We start from the raw sequence: 21752 nt of genomic DNA, 5'->3' as shown, positions 1-21752 counted from the left end.
GTGAATGCAGCTACAGATTTTCCCCGCCATCCGAAGGTAGAGCATTCCTATGAATTGGTTTGTAAGCCGGAATGTCGTAAAGTGAAGAAGCAATTACCATTTATTTATACATGAAAAATTTGTGACCCAAAAAAATAACCTACCAAATCATGCCAAATAACACATAAACCCTAAAATAACAGTAGCATCTAGTAAAAGCAGGAATGCTATGTTAAATACACAGCCTATATAAAGTAGAAATACTTTTCTACAATCATTGCTGCACTGTCCACTGTAGCGAAAATCTCACGCAAGCGCTCTCGGCAGAAACACTCTCTCCAGTAACCTTTAAGCTATGAAGCTGCCAAATCATACCAAATAACACAAAAATACACAGCCTATATAAAGTAGAAATAATGTATGTACAGTGTAGTATCACTTACCGGAATCGGGAAGACAAGCGCCGAGCACACTGATGATGGTATGTTAGGCTGAGTCGTCGGAGGTTGGGGTGGTGCAGTGGTCCCCACCCTCCAGGCCGCAGACCAATACCGATCCACGAAGCATGCAGGGATGCAGCGGTAGCCGGGATGCACCCAGCATATCTTTAAGAAAAAAGCCGAAATAAACAAGCTAATTAATTAGGTAACTCACATAAAAGTTGCTGGTGAACGCAGCAGGCCAGGCAGCATCTCTAGGAAGAGGTGCAGTCGACATTTCAGGCCGAGACCCTTCGTCAGGACTACTGTAGTCCTGATGAAGGGTCTCGGCCTGAAACGTCGACTGCAGTTCTTCCTAGAGATGCTGCCTGGCCTGCTGCGTTCACCAGCAACTTTTATGTGTGTTGCTTGAATTTCCATCATCTGCAGAATTCCTGTTGTTTGTGTAATTAATTAGGTGCCGCCCGGCACGTAAATGTCAGCCCAGATCAGAGACGATTGCCGATTGTGTCGCCTCTGATCTGGGCCGACATTTATGTGCCGGGTGGCACCTAATTAATTAGTTTGTTTATTTCGGCTTTTTTCTTAAAGATGTGCTGGGTGCGTCCCGGCTACTGTTGCATGCTTCGCGGATTGGTATTGGTCCGCGGCCCAGAGGTTGGGGTGGTGGGACACCGGGGTGTGATCTCATCGTCGTTTGTTTCCATCAGGGCAGGCAGGTCATCTTCTATGTCTGCCTGCCTCGATGTCGAAGATCGTGGTTCGTTGTCTGCTGTGGCTGATGTGGAAGGCTTGAAAAATGACAGTATGCATGACTGCTTAGCCTCACGCATTTTTCTATCATATAGTTCTTTGTAAGCACTCAAACCATCTTGCAAATATGCCCTAAACCTACGCACCCTTTCAAAATTAAAGTCATACTTTCGTGCAATCATTGCAGCGAAAACCTCACGCAGTTGCTTCACTTTCAGTCCCTGGATGACTTCACTTTCAGTCCGTTTGCTACTGCATTCGGTTTTGATTGTTATCCTTTCCTCTTCCAATTGCATCAGCTCTTCATCTATCAGTTCTTGGTCATGGGATGCCAAAACCTCTTCAACATCATCTTCGTCAACTTCCACAAGCCAAACTCACTTTGTCCTTACTTCGTTCACCACGACTGAAACACTTAATTATGTCTAGTTTTATGCTAACTGTAGCACCTTTACGAGCTCTTTTAGGCTCTTCCGATACATTAGAACTCATCTTGCTAACGGATGCTCAAAATAAATCGAGATAAAGCACAGATGCTCACAGGCACATGTTTAAGCAATGCCGGCTAGAATGCAGTTCTGGGGTAGGAGATTGGCTGATCGGGGCGCGCGCTGCCTTTTTTTGTAACAGTGAAAACACCTTCTGTTAGCGAAAACAGGTAACTAATGTAGGTCTTTCATAACAGCGAGGTTTTGTATAGCGAACATTCGAAAAGCGGGGGGCACCTGTATACCCTTCTATTCAAGAGCCTTATGGTAGATTTATCCTTCAAGGTTAAATCCTATTTTGATTTCTGGTTGTAGACTCATCAATTGGGAGAAACATTAGTTCAAAGAAGACTGCAAGAGGAAAATTTCATAATCAGTAACCCCTATAAATTGCTAAACTGTAAGACTACAGAATCATACTAAAATGGTATAGTGTTCTGTTTGTACAATACCTCAACCAAGTGATGCTGCCAAGACGCACAGAGCAGATGTCAAAGCAATACAGTGAAGCCAAAAAAGAATCATTGAGAGTTACATTTTTGCCTCCAATTAGAGATGAGAAACGGTGGAAACTAAACAGGAGAGAGTGATTTAAAAGAAGCACACTTCTTCATGAAATTGTGCTATCTCTAATTGTGCAAGCAGGAGAAGCAAAGCATGAGCCAGGTCCTGAGATGCCACAGCTTCAAGTACCGGTAATGTCACCCAGCTAGTACTACTTTCCCATTTGGCCCATATCCCCTCCTTGTAACTATCTAAATGCTTAAATGACATGATTGTACTTAAATCCCTGTTCATTCTGAGGATCAATTTAATGAACATTTGCTGCATACAATTTACTTGTAGACTCCAATCAGTTTGGAATGGCAAAAACATTTCCTCCACGATCTCCATCAGCACAAGTGCACCAGAGGGCTGTGTGTCAAGTCCCCTGCTCTACTCACTTTACGCCCACGACTGTGTGGCTAATTATATTCAAGTTTGCTGACGACACCACTGTTGTGGACTCTATGAAAGGTGGTGATAAATCAGCATACAGGAGAGGGATTGAAAATTTGGCTGAGTGGTGTCATAATAACTTCTTACTCAATGTCAGCAAGACAAAGGAATTGATTGTAGACCAGGAGAGGGAAAGTAGAGGTCCAAGAGTCAGTTCTCATCAGAGGATCAGAGGTGGAGACAATTAGTAGCTTTAAATTCTCTGGTGTTACCATTGTAGAGGTCCTACCCAGAACCCAGCATGTAAATGCAATTGCAAAAAAAAAGAATGCAGCACCTCTACTTCCTTAGGAGTCCCTGGAGGTTTGGCATATCATCAAAAACCTCGACAAACTGCTATAAATGAGCAGTGGAGAGTGTATTGAATGGCTGCAACACAGCCTGGTATGGAAATACCAATGTCTTTGAACGGAAAAACGACCTAGTACATCATGGGTAAATCCCCCCCAACCACTGAGCACACCTACATGAAACAATGTTGTAGGAAAACAGCATCCAACATCAGAGATCATCACCACCAAGGCCAAGCTCTTTTCTCACTGCTGCCATCAGGTGGAAGATACAGTACAAGAGCCCCAGGACTCACACCACCAGGTTCAAGAACAGTTACTACCCCTCAACCAACAGGCCCTTGAACAAAAGGGGAGGGAAATTACACTCACTTGCCCATCCATTGAGATATTCCCACAACCAATGACCTCGCTTTAAGAACTCTTTGTCTTGTTATTTCATTTTCTCAATACTTATAGCTATTTCTTTATATTTGCACTGGCATAGTTTGTCGTCTTCTGGTTGATCTTTCATTGACCATGATGAAGTTACTTGTCGTGAATTAGAGTTAATATAAAACTTATCTTAGCATCGAAATCTGACCCTCAAGAATAAACAGATGGAAAAAAACCTTGAAAGCAATACGTGGCAAATGCATTAGAAACTTCTTTACAGAGCTCCTTTTAAAATACTGGGGGAGGATATTGGAATTAACAGCTACATGCTACCATAAACTCTTTAGTTGTCCAAGAAGAACATTCCCAATTCACACCCAACTGTTGGATGGTTAGATCAAACTTACTTCACATAAAAATCAAGATGCTTTGGGAATTCCAATTTTCCAGCAAGAATCTTCTGATAAATTCCAAAAGGATTGTCATCAAAAAATGGAGGATAACTGCAAAAAGAAAAAAATTAACAAGGTAGATTAGAAATAGCATGTTATAGATTTGAAAATAGTCCATTTTACATGATAATGTCTCCCCAGCAGCCAATGTAACATTATTTAAGTCTTTTGTTTTAAAAATGTTAAATAGTGCTTATAGCTCCAACTAGCTTTTGGTAAGATCATATATTTTACATCATGGCTACTTCTAGAAATAAAACCCCTTTAGTGTCAGATGCAAATCCACAGACTGGGATATGCTTAGGAAATTGCAACCTATCACTTAGTGGGCAGAAAGCCACGAACCAAACTGCCATTAACCTGCAAAACATCAGTGACATTCATAAAAGATGCAAGAGAAAATGCTTGAAGGATTAAAAATGGCATATCTGTAGTTAAAATATATTCCTTGGAGGTCAAAAATGAGGCCAAATTAAGTTTAGGATTAGTGGCACACCTTAGAACCAAAGCACAGAAGGTTTTAAACATAGTATGTATTCTTTAAACATATGTTCTGAGAGAGTTTCATGCAAAAATAATTTTTCAATCTTGACATTCCACATTTTTAAACTTTTAAAGTTGTCAAGTAAAACTAAGCACTCTTAAATTCCAGCAAGAACTTATAATGGATGCGTTGGCTCAGTGACAGCACTGTGCACCTGTAAAAGTAGTGCACCTAATTTAAATGACAATCATACATTTGTTATAGAAATGGGAAAACCATAAGGATCGAAAATCAAACAGTAGAAACTATAGATGCAGGAAATCCAGAACCCCACATATGAAATGTTGGAGGAACTCAACAGGTCAGGCAACAACCATGGAGAAGAATTAGCAGTCCACATTTCGTGTCGAGGCCCTTCTTGAAACATCGATTGTTTATTCTTCTCCATAGATGCTGCACGACTTGCTGAGTTCCTCCAGCACTGTGTGGGTATTGCTCAGGATTAGAAAATGCAGTCATTGAGAGTTTGAAATCGTGCAATTTTCATTGACTTTACCTTACATGGTCGTGAAACCAAGAAAATATGAAAACTACCACAAACAAATCAAAACCTAGAACTCAGTGTTGTACCTCAAGAAAAGTCAATTCTTTGCCAAGATCACAAACACTGCAGGATGCCACTTACATTGGTCATTATTCCTAAAAATAATTCCCCAGAATGGATTAAATATGATGTATTTCAATTCTTAATAACCAGAAAAATATTTTGATATTTTGATTAGAAGTGTTGCATTAATAATGATTTTTCATTACTATATTATAGTTTAAAATTTAAGATGCAAATGAATTTAAAGAAACACACAAATTGCTGGAGGAATTTAGCAGGTCAGGCAGCATCTATGGAAAGGAATAAAGAGTCAATGTTTCAAGTAGAGACCCTTCATCAGGACTGCAGGGGAAGGGGGAAGAAGCCAGAAATTGAAGGTTGGGGGAGGGGAAGTAGTACAATTTAGAAAGTGATAGGTGAAGCCAGGTGAGGGGGAAGTTAAGTGGATGGGGAGGGAAGATGAACTGAGAAAGTGGGAGGTGACAGAGGGAAAAGGTAAAGGGCTGAAGGAAAAGGAATCTGGTAGGACAGGAGAGTAGATTTAAATTTTGCACTGAGGTTCACTTGGATTTTTGGCAGAAATGGTAAAAACATTAAAAATCTGCAATTAGATTCTAAGTCTGTAGGTAAAATATTTTCCGGCTTTCTATGCCTTACTATCAAAACTACCAAAATCCTGTAATATCTCATTCATAACAATTGGAAATGCGAGAAGCTTAAGCCTTACAACTGAGATCTTGGCTTTCATTGACAATTGATGCTCAGTTGATCCAGTCTTCAAATTTCTATGGTTGGATCCAAATATAATACTTTCCAGATATGAGGAGTGAAACAAAAAGATTAGTCCCTATGTTTTTCCACGACTTTTATTTAAATAGACTTGTGCAAGCACATTAGATAAGCATCTATAGATCAGTTTGCATGCTGCCATGTTGCCCAGACCTGGACTGAAAATTTGATTCTTGCGCAAAGCACCAGGGCTGTCAACACAAGCCAAATTATACTCAGCAAGATTCAATGACTTCATTAAAGAAATAACACAAGCAGACTGATTAGGGACAATTTTAGAAAAAACTTTAAGGTAATTCAAAAAGTATAAATATGAAATGAAGAGAAGGTAATGCCCTAAACCGATCCAAAAAACATTATTAACCATTATTACGGTGGTTTAGAGACACTGCACCCATGAACACTACCTCACCTTTTTAATATATATTATTTCTGTGTTTATACAATTTTAATTTATTATAATTACATATGCTGCAATTGACTGAAGAAAAAAAATCAATATTATGTATTGCATTGAACTGCCTCTGCTAAGTTAGAATTTCATGACATATGCTAATGTTGAGGTTAAGATGATAATAAACCCGATTCTAATTCTAATTTTGATTTTATAACTGACAGCTGAATTTATTCCTACTACATACCCACAGGTTGTTTTAGCTGAGAAAATTCTTCTCTGCTTAATACAAAGTAACACTAATCCCTATTATAGTAAAATAGCATAGTTATTAATTACGAATGAAGACAGGAATGTCCATCAATTCAGATAAATGAAAATCAATTGTACAGTTTATGGAACAAATAGATTTGTAGCCAAAGTTTAAAAAAATATTTTGAAATCCACTTGATCTAATAGTCTGCATTACAAGTTTTGAAGGAAATGGCTGCAGAATGACGTTTGTGACGTTTGTAACTTACTCTAGATTTTGGAACAGTTTCAGACAATCAGAAAAATCAGCAAGACAGAAAACAAGATGCTATATACGGTCTAGCATCTGTCAGCAGGACAGTTTGTTCAGGTAATGGCAGAGGTTAAGAGAGTTAATCAACACTGAACATAATTTTATGAAAGGAAATCATGCTGGACAAATTTCTAGAGCTCTGATGTAACAAACAGGATACTTTATAAGAAGAACAGGATGTAATCTCATAGAAATGCAAGATGTTAAAAGGGGGAATGGTTTTGGAATTGCAAGTCATCGATTTTGGGCAGATGGAGAGAATTTCTTCTCTGTGGCTCATGATTCTTTGAGGAGCAATTCAGAGAATCATGAAGGTAGAGTCATTAAATATATTCAGGAAGAGATCTATGGACATTTTAATCAATCGTGCTGGGGTTGAGAGCTTCAAATTCTGAGTTATGAACATCTCCAACAACCTGTGCTGATCCAGCTACAGACCCACAGCCAAGAAAGCACACCACTATCTCCACTTCCTTAGGAGGTTAAAGAAATGTAGTACATCGCTATAGACTTTGACCATTTTATTAATGTACCTTAGAAAGCATCTTATCTGATGCTTCCGCAGAAAAGGATCTGATCAGTTAAATTAACTTGTGTGTATGTAGTATAAAGATCTTGAGCTGTCAATTATAAAGATGCACTAAACCACTGTAACAAAAGTTAAAAACATTTTTGGTATGACAACTGCTCTACCCATGACCATCAGAAGCTGCAGAGAGTTGTAGACACAGCTCAGCACATCATAGAAATCAGCCTCCCCTCCATGGAATGACTATTCTTCCTGTTGCCTCAGTAAAGCAGCCAGCATAATCCAAGACCCGAACCACCCAAGATATTCTCTCCTTGCCCCTCACCCACTGGACAAAAGCCTGAAAGCACATTCCACCAGGATCAAGGACAGGTTCCCCTGCTGTTATAACACTACTGAATGGTTCAATACTATGAGAAAACACTCTTGACCTCAATCTACCTTTTATGTTCTTGCATCTTATTGTCTACCTGTATTGCACTTTATTCTAAGGCCAAACCATGTTATAGCACACACACGAAGGGCTGTGTGGTCTACTGCTGTCCATTTGCTACATTTAAAAACAGTGAACAATCCAAAGGTACAAGTTGGAAGTTAAACATTTGGTGGGGTAAGAGGAATACTGGCATTTTTCCAGATTGTTATTTCTGAATTCTAAAAATCTAATAAACAGTCATGCTCAAAATATTATAACAGGATCACTTGCTATTCACCTGTGGTCTTCTGAAGGACAAAAGTTAGTGGATAGAGGTAGTTACTTAGCTGGCAAAGGTGGGATGGAGATCTTTTCCTTTCACTTATCGCAATATCAACTAAAACAAATAGGGATCTTAGTAGCATTATGAATGCTTATAAAGGTCAGCTGAAAAGTTTCCAAGAGGACTCACCCAGAAAGCATTTCAAACATCAGCACACCTAATGCCCACCAGTCCACTGCTCTTCCATGACCTTTACTCTGGATGACTTCTGGTGCAAGATATTCTGGAGTACCACAGAGTGTCCAAGTTCTAGAAAGGGCAAAGAAAAGTGACCAGTATTATGCTGTGAAGAAAGAACTTAAGTAATGATTCTGTCATAAATAATGACTAAATACTGAATAAAATTAACTTAGTATTTGAGGATACACTCAATGACCACATTATAGGTACCTCCTGTACCTAATACAGTGACCACTGAACCTATGTTTGTGGTCTTCTGCTGCTGTAGCTCATCCACTTTAAAGTTTGACATGCTGTGCATTCAGAGATGTGTTTCTGCACACCACTGTGGAAGCGTGGTTATTTGAGTTACCCGCACCTTGTCAGCTTGAACCAGTCTTGCTGTTCCACTCTGACACATCTCATTAACAAGGTATTTTCGCCAACAGCACTGCCACTTACTGTTTTTTTGTTTTTTGCACTATTCTCTGTGAACTCCAGAGATTGTCGTGTGTGGAAAATCTCAAGTCAGCAGCAGTTTCAGAATTACTCAACTTACCCTCTCTGGCAGCAACAATCATTCCATGATCAAAGTCACTTAGATCATAAGACCATAATACATAGGAGCAGAAGTAGGCAATTCAGCCCATCGAGTCTGTTCCACCATTCAATCATTGGCTGATTCAATTCTTCCAGTCATCCCCACACCTCTGCTTTCACCCCATACCCTTTGATGCTCTGGCTAATCAAGAACCTATCTATCTCTGCCTTAAATACACCTAATGACTTGGCCTCCACAGCCACTCGTGGCAACAAATTCCACAGATTTACCACCTTCTGACTAAAGTAATTTCTCTGCATATCAGTTCGAAAAGGATATCCTTCAATCCTGAAGTCATGCCCTCTTGTCCTAGAATTCCCTACCATGGGAAATAACTTTGCCATATCTAATCTGTTCAGGCCTTTTAACATTTAGAATCTTTCTATGAGATCCCCCTCATTCTCCTGAACTCCAGAGAATACAGCCCAAGAGCTGCCAGACATTCCTCATACAGTAACCCTTTCATTCACTTGACACTTAAATGACGCTTAAAGGGTTGATGGTGGATATGCAATGGCAAGCATTTAAAGATCGCATGGATGAACTACAACAATTGTTCATCCCAGTTTGGCAAAAGAATAAATCAAGGAAGATAGTGCACCCGTGGCTGACAAGGGAAATTAGGGATAGTATCAATTCCAAAGAAGAAGCATAAAAATTAGCCAGAAAAAGTGGCTCACCTGAGGACTGGGAGAAATTCAGAGTTCAGCAGAGGAGGACAAAGGGCTTAATTAGGAAGGGAAAAAAGATTATGAGAGAAAACTGGCAGGGAACATAAAAACTGACTGTAAAAGCTTTTACAGATATGCGAAAAGAAAAAGATTGGTTAAGACAAATGTAGGTCCCCTACAGACAGAAACAGGTGAATTGATTATGGGGAGCAAGGACATGGCAGACCAATTGAATAATTACTTTGGTTCTGTCTTCACTAAGGAGGACATAAATAATCTTTCAGAAATAGTAGGGGACAGAGGGTCCAGTGAGATGTAGGAACTGAGGGAAATACATGTTAGTAGGGAAGTGGTGTTAGGTAAATTGAAGGGATTAAAGGCAGATAAATCCCCAGAGCCAGATGGTCTGCATCCCAGAGTGCTTAAGGAAGTAGCCCAAGAAATAGTGGATGCATTAGTGATAATTTTTCAAAATTCTTTAGATTCTGGACTAGTTCCTGAGGATTGGAGGGTGGCTAATGTAACCCCACTATTTAAAAAAGGAGGGAGAGAGAAACCAGGGAATTATAGACCGGTTAGCCTAACATCGGTAGTGGGGAAACTGCTAGAGTCAGTTATCAAAGATGTGATAACAGCACATTTGGAAAGCGGTGAAATCATCGGACAAACTCACCATGGATTTGTGAAAGGAAAATCATGTCTGACGAATCTCATAGAATTTTTTGAGGATGTAACTAGTAGAGTGGATAGGGGAGAACCAGTGGATGTGGTATATTTGGATTTTCAAAAGGCTTTTGACAAGGTCTCACACAGGAGATTAGTGTGCAAACTTAAAGCACACAGTATTGGGGGTAAGGTATTGATGTGGATAGAGAATTGATTGGCAGACAGGAAGCAAAGAGCGGGAATAAACGGGACCTTTTCAGAATGGCAGGCAGTGACTAGTGGGGTACCGCAAGGCTCAGTGCTGGGACCCCAGTTGTTTACAATATATATTAGTGACTTGGATGAGGGAATTAAATGCAGCATCTCCAAGTTTGCGGATGACACAAAGCTGGGCGGCAGTGTTAGCTGTGAGGAGGACGCTAAGAGGATGCAGGGTGACTTGGATAGGTTAGGTGAGTGGGCAAATTCATGGCAGATGCAATTTAATGTGGATAAATGTGAAGTTATCCACTTTGGTGGCAAAAATAGGAAAACAGATTATTATCTGAATGGTGGCCGATTAGGAAAAGGGGAGGTGAAACGAGACCTGGGTGTCATTATACACCAGTCATTGAAAGTGGGCATGCAGGTACAGCAGGCGGTGAAAAAGGCGAATGGTATGCTGGCATTTATAGCGAGAGGATTCGCGTACAGGAGCAGGGAGGTACTACTGCAGTTGTACAAGGCCTTGGTGAGACCACACCTGGAGTATTGTGTGCAGTTTTGGTCCCCTAATCTGAGGAAAGACATCCTTGCCATAGAGGGAGTGCAAAGAAGGTTCACCAGATTGATTCCTGGGATGGCAGGACTTTCATATGATGAAAGACTGGATGAACTAGGCTTATACTCGTTGGAATTTAGAAGATTGAGGGGGGATCTGATTGAAACATATAAAATCCTAAAGGGATTGGACAGGCTAGATGCAAGAAGATTGTTCCCGATGTTGGGGAAGTCCAGAACGAGGGGTCACAGTTTGAGGATAAAGGGGAAGCCTTTTAGGACCGAGATTAGGAAAAACTTCTTCACACAGAGAGTGGTGAGTCTGTGGAATTCTCTGCCACAGTTGAGGCCAGTTCATTGGCTATATTTAAGAGGGAGTTAGATATGGCCCTTGTGGCTAAAGGGATCAGGGGGTATGGAAGGAAGGCTGGTACAGGGTTCTGAGTTGGATGATCAGCCATGATCATACTGAATGGCGGTGCAGGCTCTAAGGGCCGAATGGCCTACTCCTGCACCTATTTTCTATGTTTCTATTCCTGGACTACTACTCCATTCGGATATTTGGTCTGAACAACAACTGAAGCTCCTGACTCTGTCCACATGCTTTTATGCATTGAGTTGCTGCCACATGATTGGCTGATTAGATATTTGTATTAACAAGCAGGTGTATAGGTGTAACTAATAATGTGGCCACTGAGCATAAAAATCAACTTGTTAAATACAGAGAAGAAAAGCAATATAGAATGTAATGGAACAAGAAAGATTTGGTTACAAAACAAAATTCACAAAACCAGGAGTTCCAAATGACCATCATGTAGGCTCTAAAAATCCTTTCTCTTCATGCTCCAGATTTATACAAGTCTTGTAAAATGTCCCATTGTGCTTCAGCACTGAGTTCAAGAGTCGGGAAACTATACTCCAACTTCATAAAACTCTGGTTAGGTGTTGTATAGAAAGAAATCAGTAGTCAATGGGTCACCAAATTATCCCGATGTGTGCCACCTAAGCAAATGAAACCTTCAATTTTCAGTACATCTTCAAGGTATCACTGTATTGAATGCTGTGTAAGCACAATTACAGAGTACACATCAAAGTAAAATTATCAAAGTATGTAGGTCACCATATGACACAGATTTTTGTGTATTCAGTTAATAAAAAATACAACAGAATCAATGAAAAACTACGAAGACAAACAACCTATGTGAAAAGTCAATAAACCGCAAATACAAAAAAAGAAAAAAAACAAAATATAAATAAGCAATAAATATCAAGAACATGAGTTGTAGAGTTCTTGAAATTGAGTCCATAGGTTGTGGAATCAGGTCAGTTTAGAGAAGTTATCCCCTCTGGTTCAAGAGGCTGATGGCAAAAGGGTAATAACTATCCCTGAAAATACTGGTGTGAGATTTGAAGCTCCTGTACCTCCTTCCTGGTGGCAGCAGCAAGAAGAGAGCATGGCCTGGAAGGTTTGGTTCCTTGATGATGGATGCTGTTTTCCCTGCAACATCACTCCATGTAGTTGGGCTCAATAGTGGTGAGGACTTTACCTGTGATGGACTGGGCTGTATCCATACCACACGATGATGCAACCCGTCAATATACTCTCTATTGTCCAGAAGTCTCTCCCTCACACAGACACATAGAACTTTGCCAGTTTTAGACGACACGATGAATTGTTGCAAACTTCTAAGAAAGTAGAGGTGCTGCCGTGCCTTCTTTGTAATTGCACTCAGGGAGGTATCCTGGGTTCAGGATAACTTGCTTCCTTGAGTTCAGATGTGACTGATGCAAGGTTAAGTAGTTTGTGAAGATGATGAATCTGTGAAATTTGTTGCCACAGAGGGCAGTGGAGTTGTTCAAGACAGAAATTGGTACATTGCTGGTTGGTAAGCAGGTTAAGGTATGGGAAGAAATGGGAGAAATTGATATTGTCACGTACCCCATGATGGGTTAAAGAACCAGGAGAAATGGAAAACACCTTGGAGTCCAGTATTGCTACTGACTAATGATATTTATTAGTAACTACACAATACAGTAATATAAATGCAGATAAATCAAAGAGATTAGCAATGATTATATATAAGTAAGTATATCAGTAAATGTGGAAATATATGAAAACCAAGCTTCTTCAAGTCTAGGGGTAAATAGGTAGTCCTACGAAGATGAGTACAGTTCAGTTCAGTTCGTGGTGTTGAGTTGTGTAGTGATGGAGAGAGAGAGATTTGAGTCTTCAGGTGAGCTGTCACCATCGATCTTCCCGTTGTCCTCCGAATTCCTTTAGAAGTCACCGACTGTGACCACAACAAAAGGGGACCGTTCTTCTGTGGTGGATCTATCAACCCAGGCGAGGGTTGGACACACAAATATCTCCCCACCGGTCACACCTTCTCCACACTGCGAGAGCCACTGATTGATCCGCCTGATCGATCCTCCAAAACCCACTTTTTCTGTGGGCACAACAAAGGTCATTCAGGGTCCAAAATCATGAGTCTGAGGTCTATCATCTGACCTTCTATTTATCTCCCCGTACTGAGTACTAACTGTCATTCAAACAGCTCCTCCCTTCTCTGAATGCAAGAACGTACAAACAGGCGATGTCCTTGGGAAAGTATAAACAAACTGTGAGCAGTCTTTGTCTGTCTGTCTGTCTCTGTCTCTCTCTCTCTCAAAAACAAGATGTAGGTGTTAAATAATTCTCTCTCTCTTTTCAAAAGCACAGTCCATAGGGGTAACTCAGGACCCCGTCACAATATGGAAAACAAGAACATCCATGCCAGAATAGTGGAGTAGACTCAGTGGACTGAATGGCCCAATCCTTCTCCAAGAATCATCACCTTGGCATGGTGGAGAGACTTCTGAGTTTCTGAAATCCGAGACAACGAGCGATCCAAGAAAAATCTCAGTGGTGGAGCTGGTGGACGATAATGACACATTACAACAGTTGTGAATGCGGAGGACGGTTGCAGCAGTGAAGGGCCCCCAGTTATCTTGCATTCTATGCCACTGGACCCCAATCTGTCAAGAACCCTGTGGTGGCTGTCCATGCTTCAGCCTCCCCATATTAAACAAAGTTATGTATAGGCATCTCCATTAAGGTCAGAATATTTGAATCCTGGATTGGCCTCTACAGCCACCTGACGACCAGCAACCTCATACTCTACTTGAGTGATTATACTACTACAGACTACTAACAGATAACATTGATAATTAGCCAATCAGATAGCTAGATTTAACCAAACTGTCACCCGCTGCTGAAACCAAGAAGTTTTCAGAAAAATAAGAGGCAACACTGGAAAACACACTTAACAATTACACACATATAGGTATCTTATTAAAAAAAAACAACCAAGTATAAGTTAAACTACCAGAACAATAACAATTCTACACCACAATCAAACAGTACAGAAAAGGTTTACCAGGATGCTTCCAGGATTAGTGTGTACGTGCATATGCAAAAAGAAATGGTTGGGCTAATTCCAGTATTTTCTCTGGAGTGGCTGAGAAGACCTGACGGAACAATACGTTTCCTAGAATTTAAAAGGGATATACTGGGCAAGTATTATTTCCCCCCTATACATAGTGGTGGGTGACCAGAATGCACTGCCAGGGGCGGTGGTGATGGCAACAGCAGATACAATTTGTGTTTAAGTAGTTCTTAAATAGGCATATGAATACGCAGAGAATGGAGGAATATGTACCAGGTGGAGGCAGAAGGGATTAATTTAATTAGGCACTATTAGCTTCGTCAGTTCTATACAACGAGGTGGGCTGAAGGATGTGTTCCTGTGCTGCAATGTTTGATATTATCTTCATAACTAAAATGTATCCTTAAGTGAGTACTTGTTGAAGACACACATCAAAGTTGCTGGTGAACGCAGCATCTCTAGGAAGAGGTACAGTCGACGTTTCAGGCCGAGACCCTTCGTCAGGACTAACTGAAGGAAGAGTCAGTAAGAGATTTGATAAGTAAATCTCTTACTAGCTCTTCCTTCAGTTAGTCCTGACGAAGGGTCTCGGCCTGAAACGTCGACTGTACCTCTTCCTAGAGATGCTGCCTGGCCTGCTGTGTTCACCAGCAACTTTGATGTGTGTTGCTTGAATTTCCAGCATCTGCAGAATTCCTCATGTTTGCAACTTGTTGAAGACAACATAGCAGCAGCTTGGCAACATAATTAATGAAGCAGTAATGACTTTTCAAGGGAAGCTGGTGAGCAACAAAAAGAAAAAGTACATATATTAATTGTCAACTTTCCTTAAATAATGTGGCTCCTTACTGTAAACCTGAGTGCTTAGTGAACAATTATGAAAGTCAATGATAATTCAAATTCAAAGTTAATTTCAAAGTAAGATTTATTATCAGAGTATATACATGTCCCCACATACAACTCTGAGATTCCTTTTCTTGTGGGCGTTCTTAGCAAACCGATAGAACAGTAACAGTAAATAGGATCAATGAACAACAAACTGTGCAAATGCAAATATAAATAGCAATAAATAATGAGTATGAACTAACATGAAACGAAAGAGCATGAAATAACAGGATAGAATCCTTAAAATGAGACCATCAGTTCCGGGAACACCAGAAATAGAGTGAATATAGTTATCCCCTTTTGCACAAGAGCCTGATGGTTGAGGGGTAGTAACTGTTCTTGAACTTGGTGGTGCAAGTACTTAGGCACTTGTACCTTCTACCTCATGGCAGCAGTGAGAAAAGAGCGGATGATGGATCCACTTTGATGATGGATGCTGCTTTTCTACGACAATGTTTCATGTAGGTGTGCTCAACAGTTAGGACTTTAGCCATGATGTACTGGGCCAAATCCATTACCTTTTGTAGGATTTTCTGCTCAAGAGCATAGGTGTTCCCATTCCAGCCCATAATTCAGCCAGTCAGCACACTTTTCATCACATATCTGTAGAAGTTTGTTAAGGCTTTTGATGACATGCCAAATCTCTGTAGTCTCCTGGGGAAGTAGAGGTGCTCAAGTGCTGCTTTGCAATTATACTTACATGATGGGTCCAGGACAAGTCCTCTGAGATAGTGACACCCAGGAATTTAAGGTTACTGATCCTCTACACCTCTGATCAGTACTGGTTTATGGACCTCTTAGTTTCCCTCTCCTGAAGTTTATAGTCAGTTTCTTGGTCTTATTGACATTAAGAGGTTGTTGTTATTACACCACTCAGCCAAATTTCCAGTCTCCCTCCTGTATGCTAATTCATCACCATTTTCAATACAGCCCACAGTGGTGGTGTTATCGGCAAACTTGTATATGGTGTTGGAGCTGTACTTAGCCACACAGTCATAGGTGTAAAGTGAGTAGAGCAGGGGCTCTAAGCACACATTCCTGTGCTGATGGAGATTGTGGATTTGTTGCTGATCCAAACTCATGGGAGTCTGCAATTGACTAACTCTGTAAGAGGTTATGGCGTTCAAACCCTACCACAACTGTCGAGCATCTCTCGTTGATTCCAGCCTAGTCCAGAATCTCCATTTTGCCCTTGAGATGGCTTTCTGGAGATCATATCTGCACTTCACACAGCATTCTTGATCTCTACACTTGAATGTCTGATCTGGCTCTCAGCAAATTCCAGATTTCATGGTTCATTCAGGGCTTCTGATTGGGGTAAACCCTGAACAATTATGTGGGGACACACTCATCCACAGCTGTTTTAATAAAGTCTGTCATGACCCCGGTGTAGTCAATCAGGTCCTCAGAAGTTCTTGAACAAGGCAATCCTGTAACTGTTCCGTGACCACTTCTTAGTTGTCTTGAACTCTGAAGCCTTGCTTATAATTGTATACAGAAATTATAGACTGCACACAATTGCAAAGTGACAGAAGCAACCATATGATATATAATATATTAAACTACAAAATGTTTCTGGTTTTAAACTTTCAGAGCTTTACAGAATTGAAATCAACAGATTCATTTATCTTGGCTTTCTGAAATTGCTCTTTCTGGAGTGTGCATTCTTCAGTTATTTATAAATATAAGAACTGATAGCTCAGAGGTCAATAATGGTCAATTAGTTCTGGTCTATTATGAAAAACAGGATGGAGTATAATGCAGCCTCAGGTGACAACCTATTCGCATTACTTTATAGCGACACTTGAATACAGTTCACAAAAAACAATCCAACTTTGACTAACAATATTATTCATTTGTTAAATTCATTGACTAAATGAAAGATTATACTAGAGTACATGGTTAATATGTGAACTACAATTCCAACATGCTTTCCAGGAGGGAAGAATACATTATTAACATGACAGAAAAATGTAATAATCTGATACAGTTGTTATCCCAGGGAGGTAATGGAGATAAGCTAGTGCTACCTATTAAATGCTCCCAATGATGTGCATCTCAAAAAGCCTGTGACAACCAAGTCTAGCTCCTGACCTTCACATGAGGCCTAGCTACTAAGCCTAGCAGATCCATTTCTTCTGACAGAAGAAGGGGCAAAAGTGGGCTAGTGGTGTTTTAAAACCAGTCACTTCGGGCAGATGGAGCTCACCAGCTATGGTTGGCAGCTCATCTAGGAGAAAGAAAACTCTTGATCTCAAACCTTTGCTCCCTTGCAGCTATACCCACTTATGGGGAAGGCTTCAGGAGTAAATCCCCAGAGAAAAATCCTGAGCTGGGGTCCCCAAGGCAGTCCTACATTAGATTAAATGCTGACTGGCAACTCCTGCGATGCCCCTGGTGCCAGACTCCATTGATCTCTGCCGTTCCTTTGAATTCATCAGCTGTGTGGAGAGAAGGAGCCTGCTACTTGCTTTCCATGTCACACTGCCCTGGCTTGCATATTATATAGCCAGCTGGGATGCAACATCAATGGTTGACTCTAACCAATGGAAGGCCTCTGCTGTTGATTCAATATTACATGAAGATATTATTTACCATCTGTCAGTTAAACCATAAGATATAGGAGCAGAATTAAGCCATTTGGCCCATCGAGGCCATTTTGCCATTTCATCATGTCTGATCCAATTTTCCTTTCAGCCCCAACCTCCTGCTTTCCCCCCATATTCCTTCATGCCCTAACCAATCACGAGTCGATCAATCTCTGCTATAAATATAAATACTTGGCCTCCACAGCAGCTTGTGGTTGAGAATTCCACAGATTCGCCACCCTCTCGCTAAAGATATCCCTCGTCTTCATTTTAAAAGGATGCCCCTCTATTCTGAGGCTGTGTCCTCTAGTTTTGGACCCTACCATCACAGGAAACATCCTCTTCATATCCACTCCAACAAAGCCTTTCACCATTTGATAGGTTTCAATGAGATCATCCCTCATTCTTCTGAATTCTAGTGAATACAGGCCCAGAGTCATCAGACACTTTTCATACAGGCCATTCAATCCTAGAAACATTTTGGTGAACCTCCTTTGAACCCTCTCTAGTTTCAGCATATCCTTTCTAAGATAAGGGGACCAAACTGCTCACAATACTCCAAGTGCGGCCTCACCAGTGCTTTATAAAGTTTCAACATTGCATCCTTGCTTTTAGATTCCAGACCTCTTGAAATAGAAACATAGAAAACCTACAGCACAATACAGTCCCTTCGGCCCACAAAGCTGTGCTGAACATGTACTTACCCTAGAATTACCTAGGCTTACCCATAGCCCTCTATTTTTCTAAGCTCCACGTATCTATACAGGAGTCTCTCAAGAGACCCTATTGTTCCCGCCTCCATCACTCACTCACTACTCTGTGTAACAAACTTACCCCTGACATCTCCTCTGTACCTACTTCCAAGCACCTCTCATGCTAGCCAAATGAATGCTAACATTGCATTTACCTTCGACACCACAGATTCGACCTTCAAATTAACCTTCAGGGAATCCTGCACAAGGACTCCCAAGTTCCTTTGCACCTCAGTTTTTGTATTTTCTCTCCATTTAGAAAATAGTCCAACTTTTTCATTTCTACCAAAGTACATGACTATACACTTCCCAAGACTGTATTCCATCTGACACTTTGCTCATTCTCATAATCTGTCCAAGTCCTTCTGTAGTCTCTCTACTTCCCCAAAGCTACCTGCCTCTCCACGTATGTTCATATTGTCTGCAAACTTTATAAGAAAGTCAACAATTCAATCATCCAAATCATTCACATATAATGTAAAAAGAATCGGTCCCAACATAGAACCTTGTGGAACACCACTAGTCACTGGCAGAAAAGGCTCCCTTTATTCCCACTCTTTGACTCCTGCAAATCAGCCACTACTTTATCCATGCTAGAATTTTTTCTGTAATAACACAAGCTTGTAGCTTGTTAAGCAGCCTTATGTGTCGCACCTTGTTAAAGGCCTTTCAGAAAATCCAAGTATCGAGCACCAACCAATTCTCCTTTGTCTATCCTGCTGGTTACTTATAAATATTTTAGAAAATATTCGTTAGATATTAGCTGGTCATAACTAATGAGGATGCTTTAGTACATATATATAATTGAGACCATTTATTACAAGGAATAGTACTTGGGTAAATTTTAACAAGGGATACTGATTAATGATGCAAATCTTTTGTTTAAATACATTTGTTTGGGCTATTGAAGGGCATCTTGAACATGCTAGAAAAGCTTAGCTCCATTTCGAGACTTATTGCTCTGTCAATGAAACTGCATATAGATAGGTGTTAGCTAAACTCTGACCCAAAATATTTAAAAATTGTATTCCCCTAGTTCAAGTCTGCAATTATTCACCGTCATCAAGTAGTGCTGTTCTAAAGACAATCTAGCATAGTTTCCAAATTTAAATGTATGTATAAATCAGGTTCTGATTAGCCACAGCATTCATTAGAATATATTTTAAAGTAATTTACCAGCTCAATCATGGTCATGGTAATGGTTAACATGTAGAATCATGTTCAAATTGTTAGCTGACATTTCAACAGTAACTCAGTAAAAAAAAATGCACTTAAAATATCTAAAATGGAGGACAAGCAATCAACCACCTGGAAAACTTTGTAATTCTGAGTGATGGTCTCAGGATCTGACTCTTCAGTAGGATTACATCACCCTCTGGTGTTAGAATAAGCAAAGTGCAAGTACACAACTAGGTCGAATCCTTTAGTTGTACAGAAATGGAACTGCCGGCTCATTATGTCCACACCAACCAACGACACCAATCCCAGTTCTTTCCACATTCCTTTTACCCTCCCCTAGATTCTACTACTTAAACTCAGGACAATTTATTGCAGCTAGGGGAGTATGAGTATCAGCAACTTCGCTTTCAAATTACATACCATCGGTCTGAAAACGTGTGGCCATTATTCCACCACTGATGGATCTAAATCCTAGAATCCCTTGCCCAACAGAAGGGAACAAGGGAATGTGCTTGGAGCTAGATGAGTTGGAATGGGAGGATGCTTGCAAGTAGTAAATATCTAGATGGTTTGGTTAAGCAAAGTCTGTCATTTTGCTCAAGAGGGCCATGAAAGTGCTCCATTATATTTTTATCAGTGTTCATAGCCAAGGATTCAGATACAAGTTTCAGAGTCCACAAAAACAAAATGCAGAATAGGCTAAGGTAAGGATGGCTAATTGTGCTGCTTTTCTTTCAGTTATTTCAGACAAAGCCTTATACATTCTTTGTCTCTCCAAACTGGCTCAGAATCCAATTTCATTCTCTAATTAGTCCAGACTTCCAATCACATCGCTCCACTCTTTTCCTATTTGCCAACTTTACTTTGCTTGTGCATTGAGGTTAATAACATGCTCCATGTGGATGAACCTCACCTCCTCCATTCATTATCTAGAGACTCCTGTTAATTCTCTCCCCATAATTTCAAACTACCGACAGAACTTTTATTCCCGGTCATTGATTGATTCACAAACTATGTCATCAAGGTACAAGCCCAACATGTATGAATGTGCTACGGCCACAAATGGCAATGATATAAATTAAGAATGCACCCAAGATAAACTGGGGGTCAGAGTGAGCTTGAATGCTGCTGGGCTACTGTGCTTGCATAATAAGAAAGTAAAATGGTGTAATTTGTAACCAAGATTACAATCGAGGAAAGGAGGTCTAGAGTATATTTGATAGAGGCACACAAATGATTAGTGCAGGTTTAGACAAGTAATTGTACTCAGATTAGGCACACAAATTTAATGTTCACAACAGATTTCTGTTTGAGGTATTGTAGAGAAAATATGAGGGGGAGAAGTTCTTCTTTAAATGGACAAATGACAATGACCATTGTATCACTAGAACGCTAAGCCAGGGCCCTATTTCCTTTCTGCGTAACAACTCTATCATCTCTATCATCTCCATTCCAGCACACGTGTTTAAGTAAGGTATGGCATTTTAGCCAAGGCTGAGAACTTTGTGCCATGTCACTGTCCCGCTTGACCTCCAGACTACATGATTTGTGTCCACTGCAGACCCATTAATTAAGACAATAGCTTGCATGTCAAAGTAACAGATAAAAACGTACTGTTAAGGACAACTAAATTTGTGAAGTATCTCCATCACCCCTTTCCTATGAAGGAACCAAAGATATCAAATGAGGACGCCATCTCCATTGCGACTATTTGAGACTGAAAAATCATCATACATGGTGGTTAATGATCCACTCCACATTTTTCTTAGACTTGTCATGAGGTGAAAAATATCATTCCCATTGCACCTCTTATTTTTAGGGAAGAGCTCCTCAGTCATTTGGAGCAAAAGTTTGATAATGACCTTTGCTGTCACAAATAGAAACATTTCTCTATTTATTTTAATACTGCAGCAAGGATATTCTCTACTGAACCAAGTCAAGGGCACTTTCATCAAAACCTCCTGGGAGATCTTCAAAGAGGCACTAGCACTCAGTACCGATAGCCGGTCATTGATAGGTTCTCTTCCATTCTTGGCTTTTTATTGGGAATAGCCTTGGCTTTGAGCCACAAATTCTCTTGAAAGAATTGAAGAATCCAGACAAATAGGTGTTGCTGGCTTGTTGCTAGATTTCCTCGAACACCATCTGTTACTTAGGTTATATTA

General features: G+C 40.3%; 1 protein-coding gene across 2 annotated transcripts in view; it reads right to left on the bottom strand.

The window, feature by feature from the left end:
- Positions 1–21752, bottom strand: part of prkx (protein kinase X-linked) — a 140435-nt gene that overhangs the window by 38661 nt on the left and 80022 nt on the right. For both annotated transcript variants that reach the window (XM_072262637.1, XM_072262638.1), the window contains 2 exons: positions 8032–8151; positions 3732–3827 (listed from right to left, as the gene is read on the bottom strand). In XM_072262637.1, the coding sequence (XP_072118738.1) occupies positions 3732–3827; positions 8032–8151 (216 nt within the window). The remainder of the gene's footprint in view (positions 1–3731; positions 3828–8031; positions 8152–21752) is intronic.

The sequence above is a fragment of the Mobula birostris genome, chromosome 7 (genome assembly GCF_030028105.1).
Source record: "Mobula birostris isolate sMobBir1 chromosome 7, sMobBir1.hap1, whole genome shotgun sequence".
Taxonomy (NCBI): Eukaryota; Metazoa; Chordata; class Chondrichthyes; order Myliobatiformes; family Myliobatidae; genus Mobula; species Mobula birostris.
This window is presented reverse-complemented; position numbering and strand designations above follow the sequence as displayed.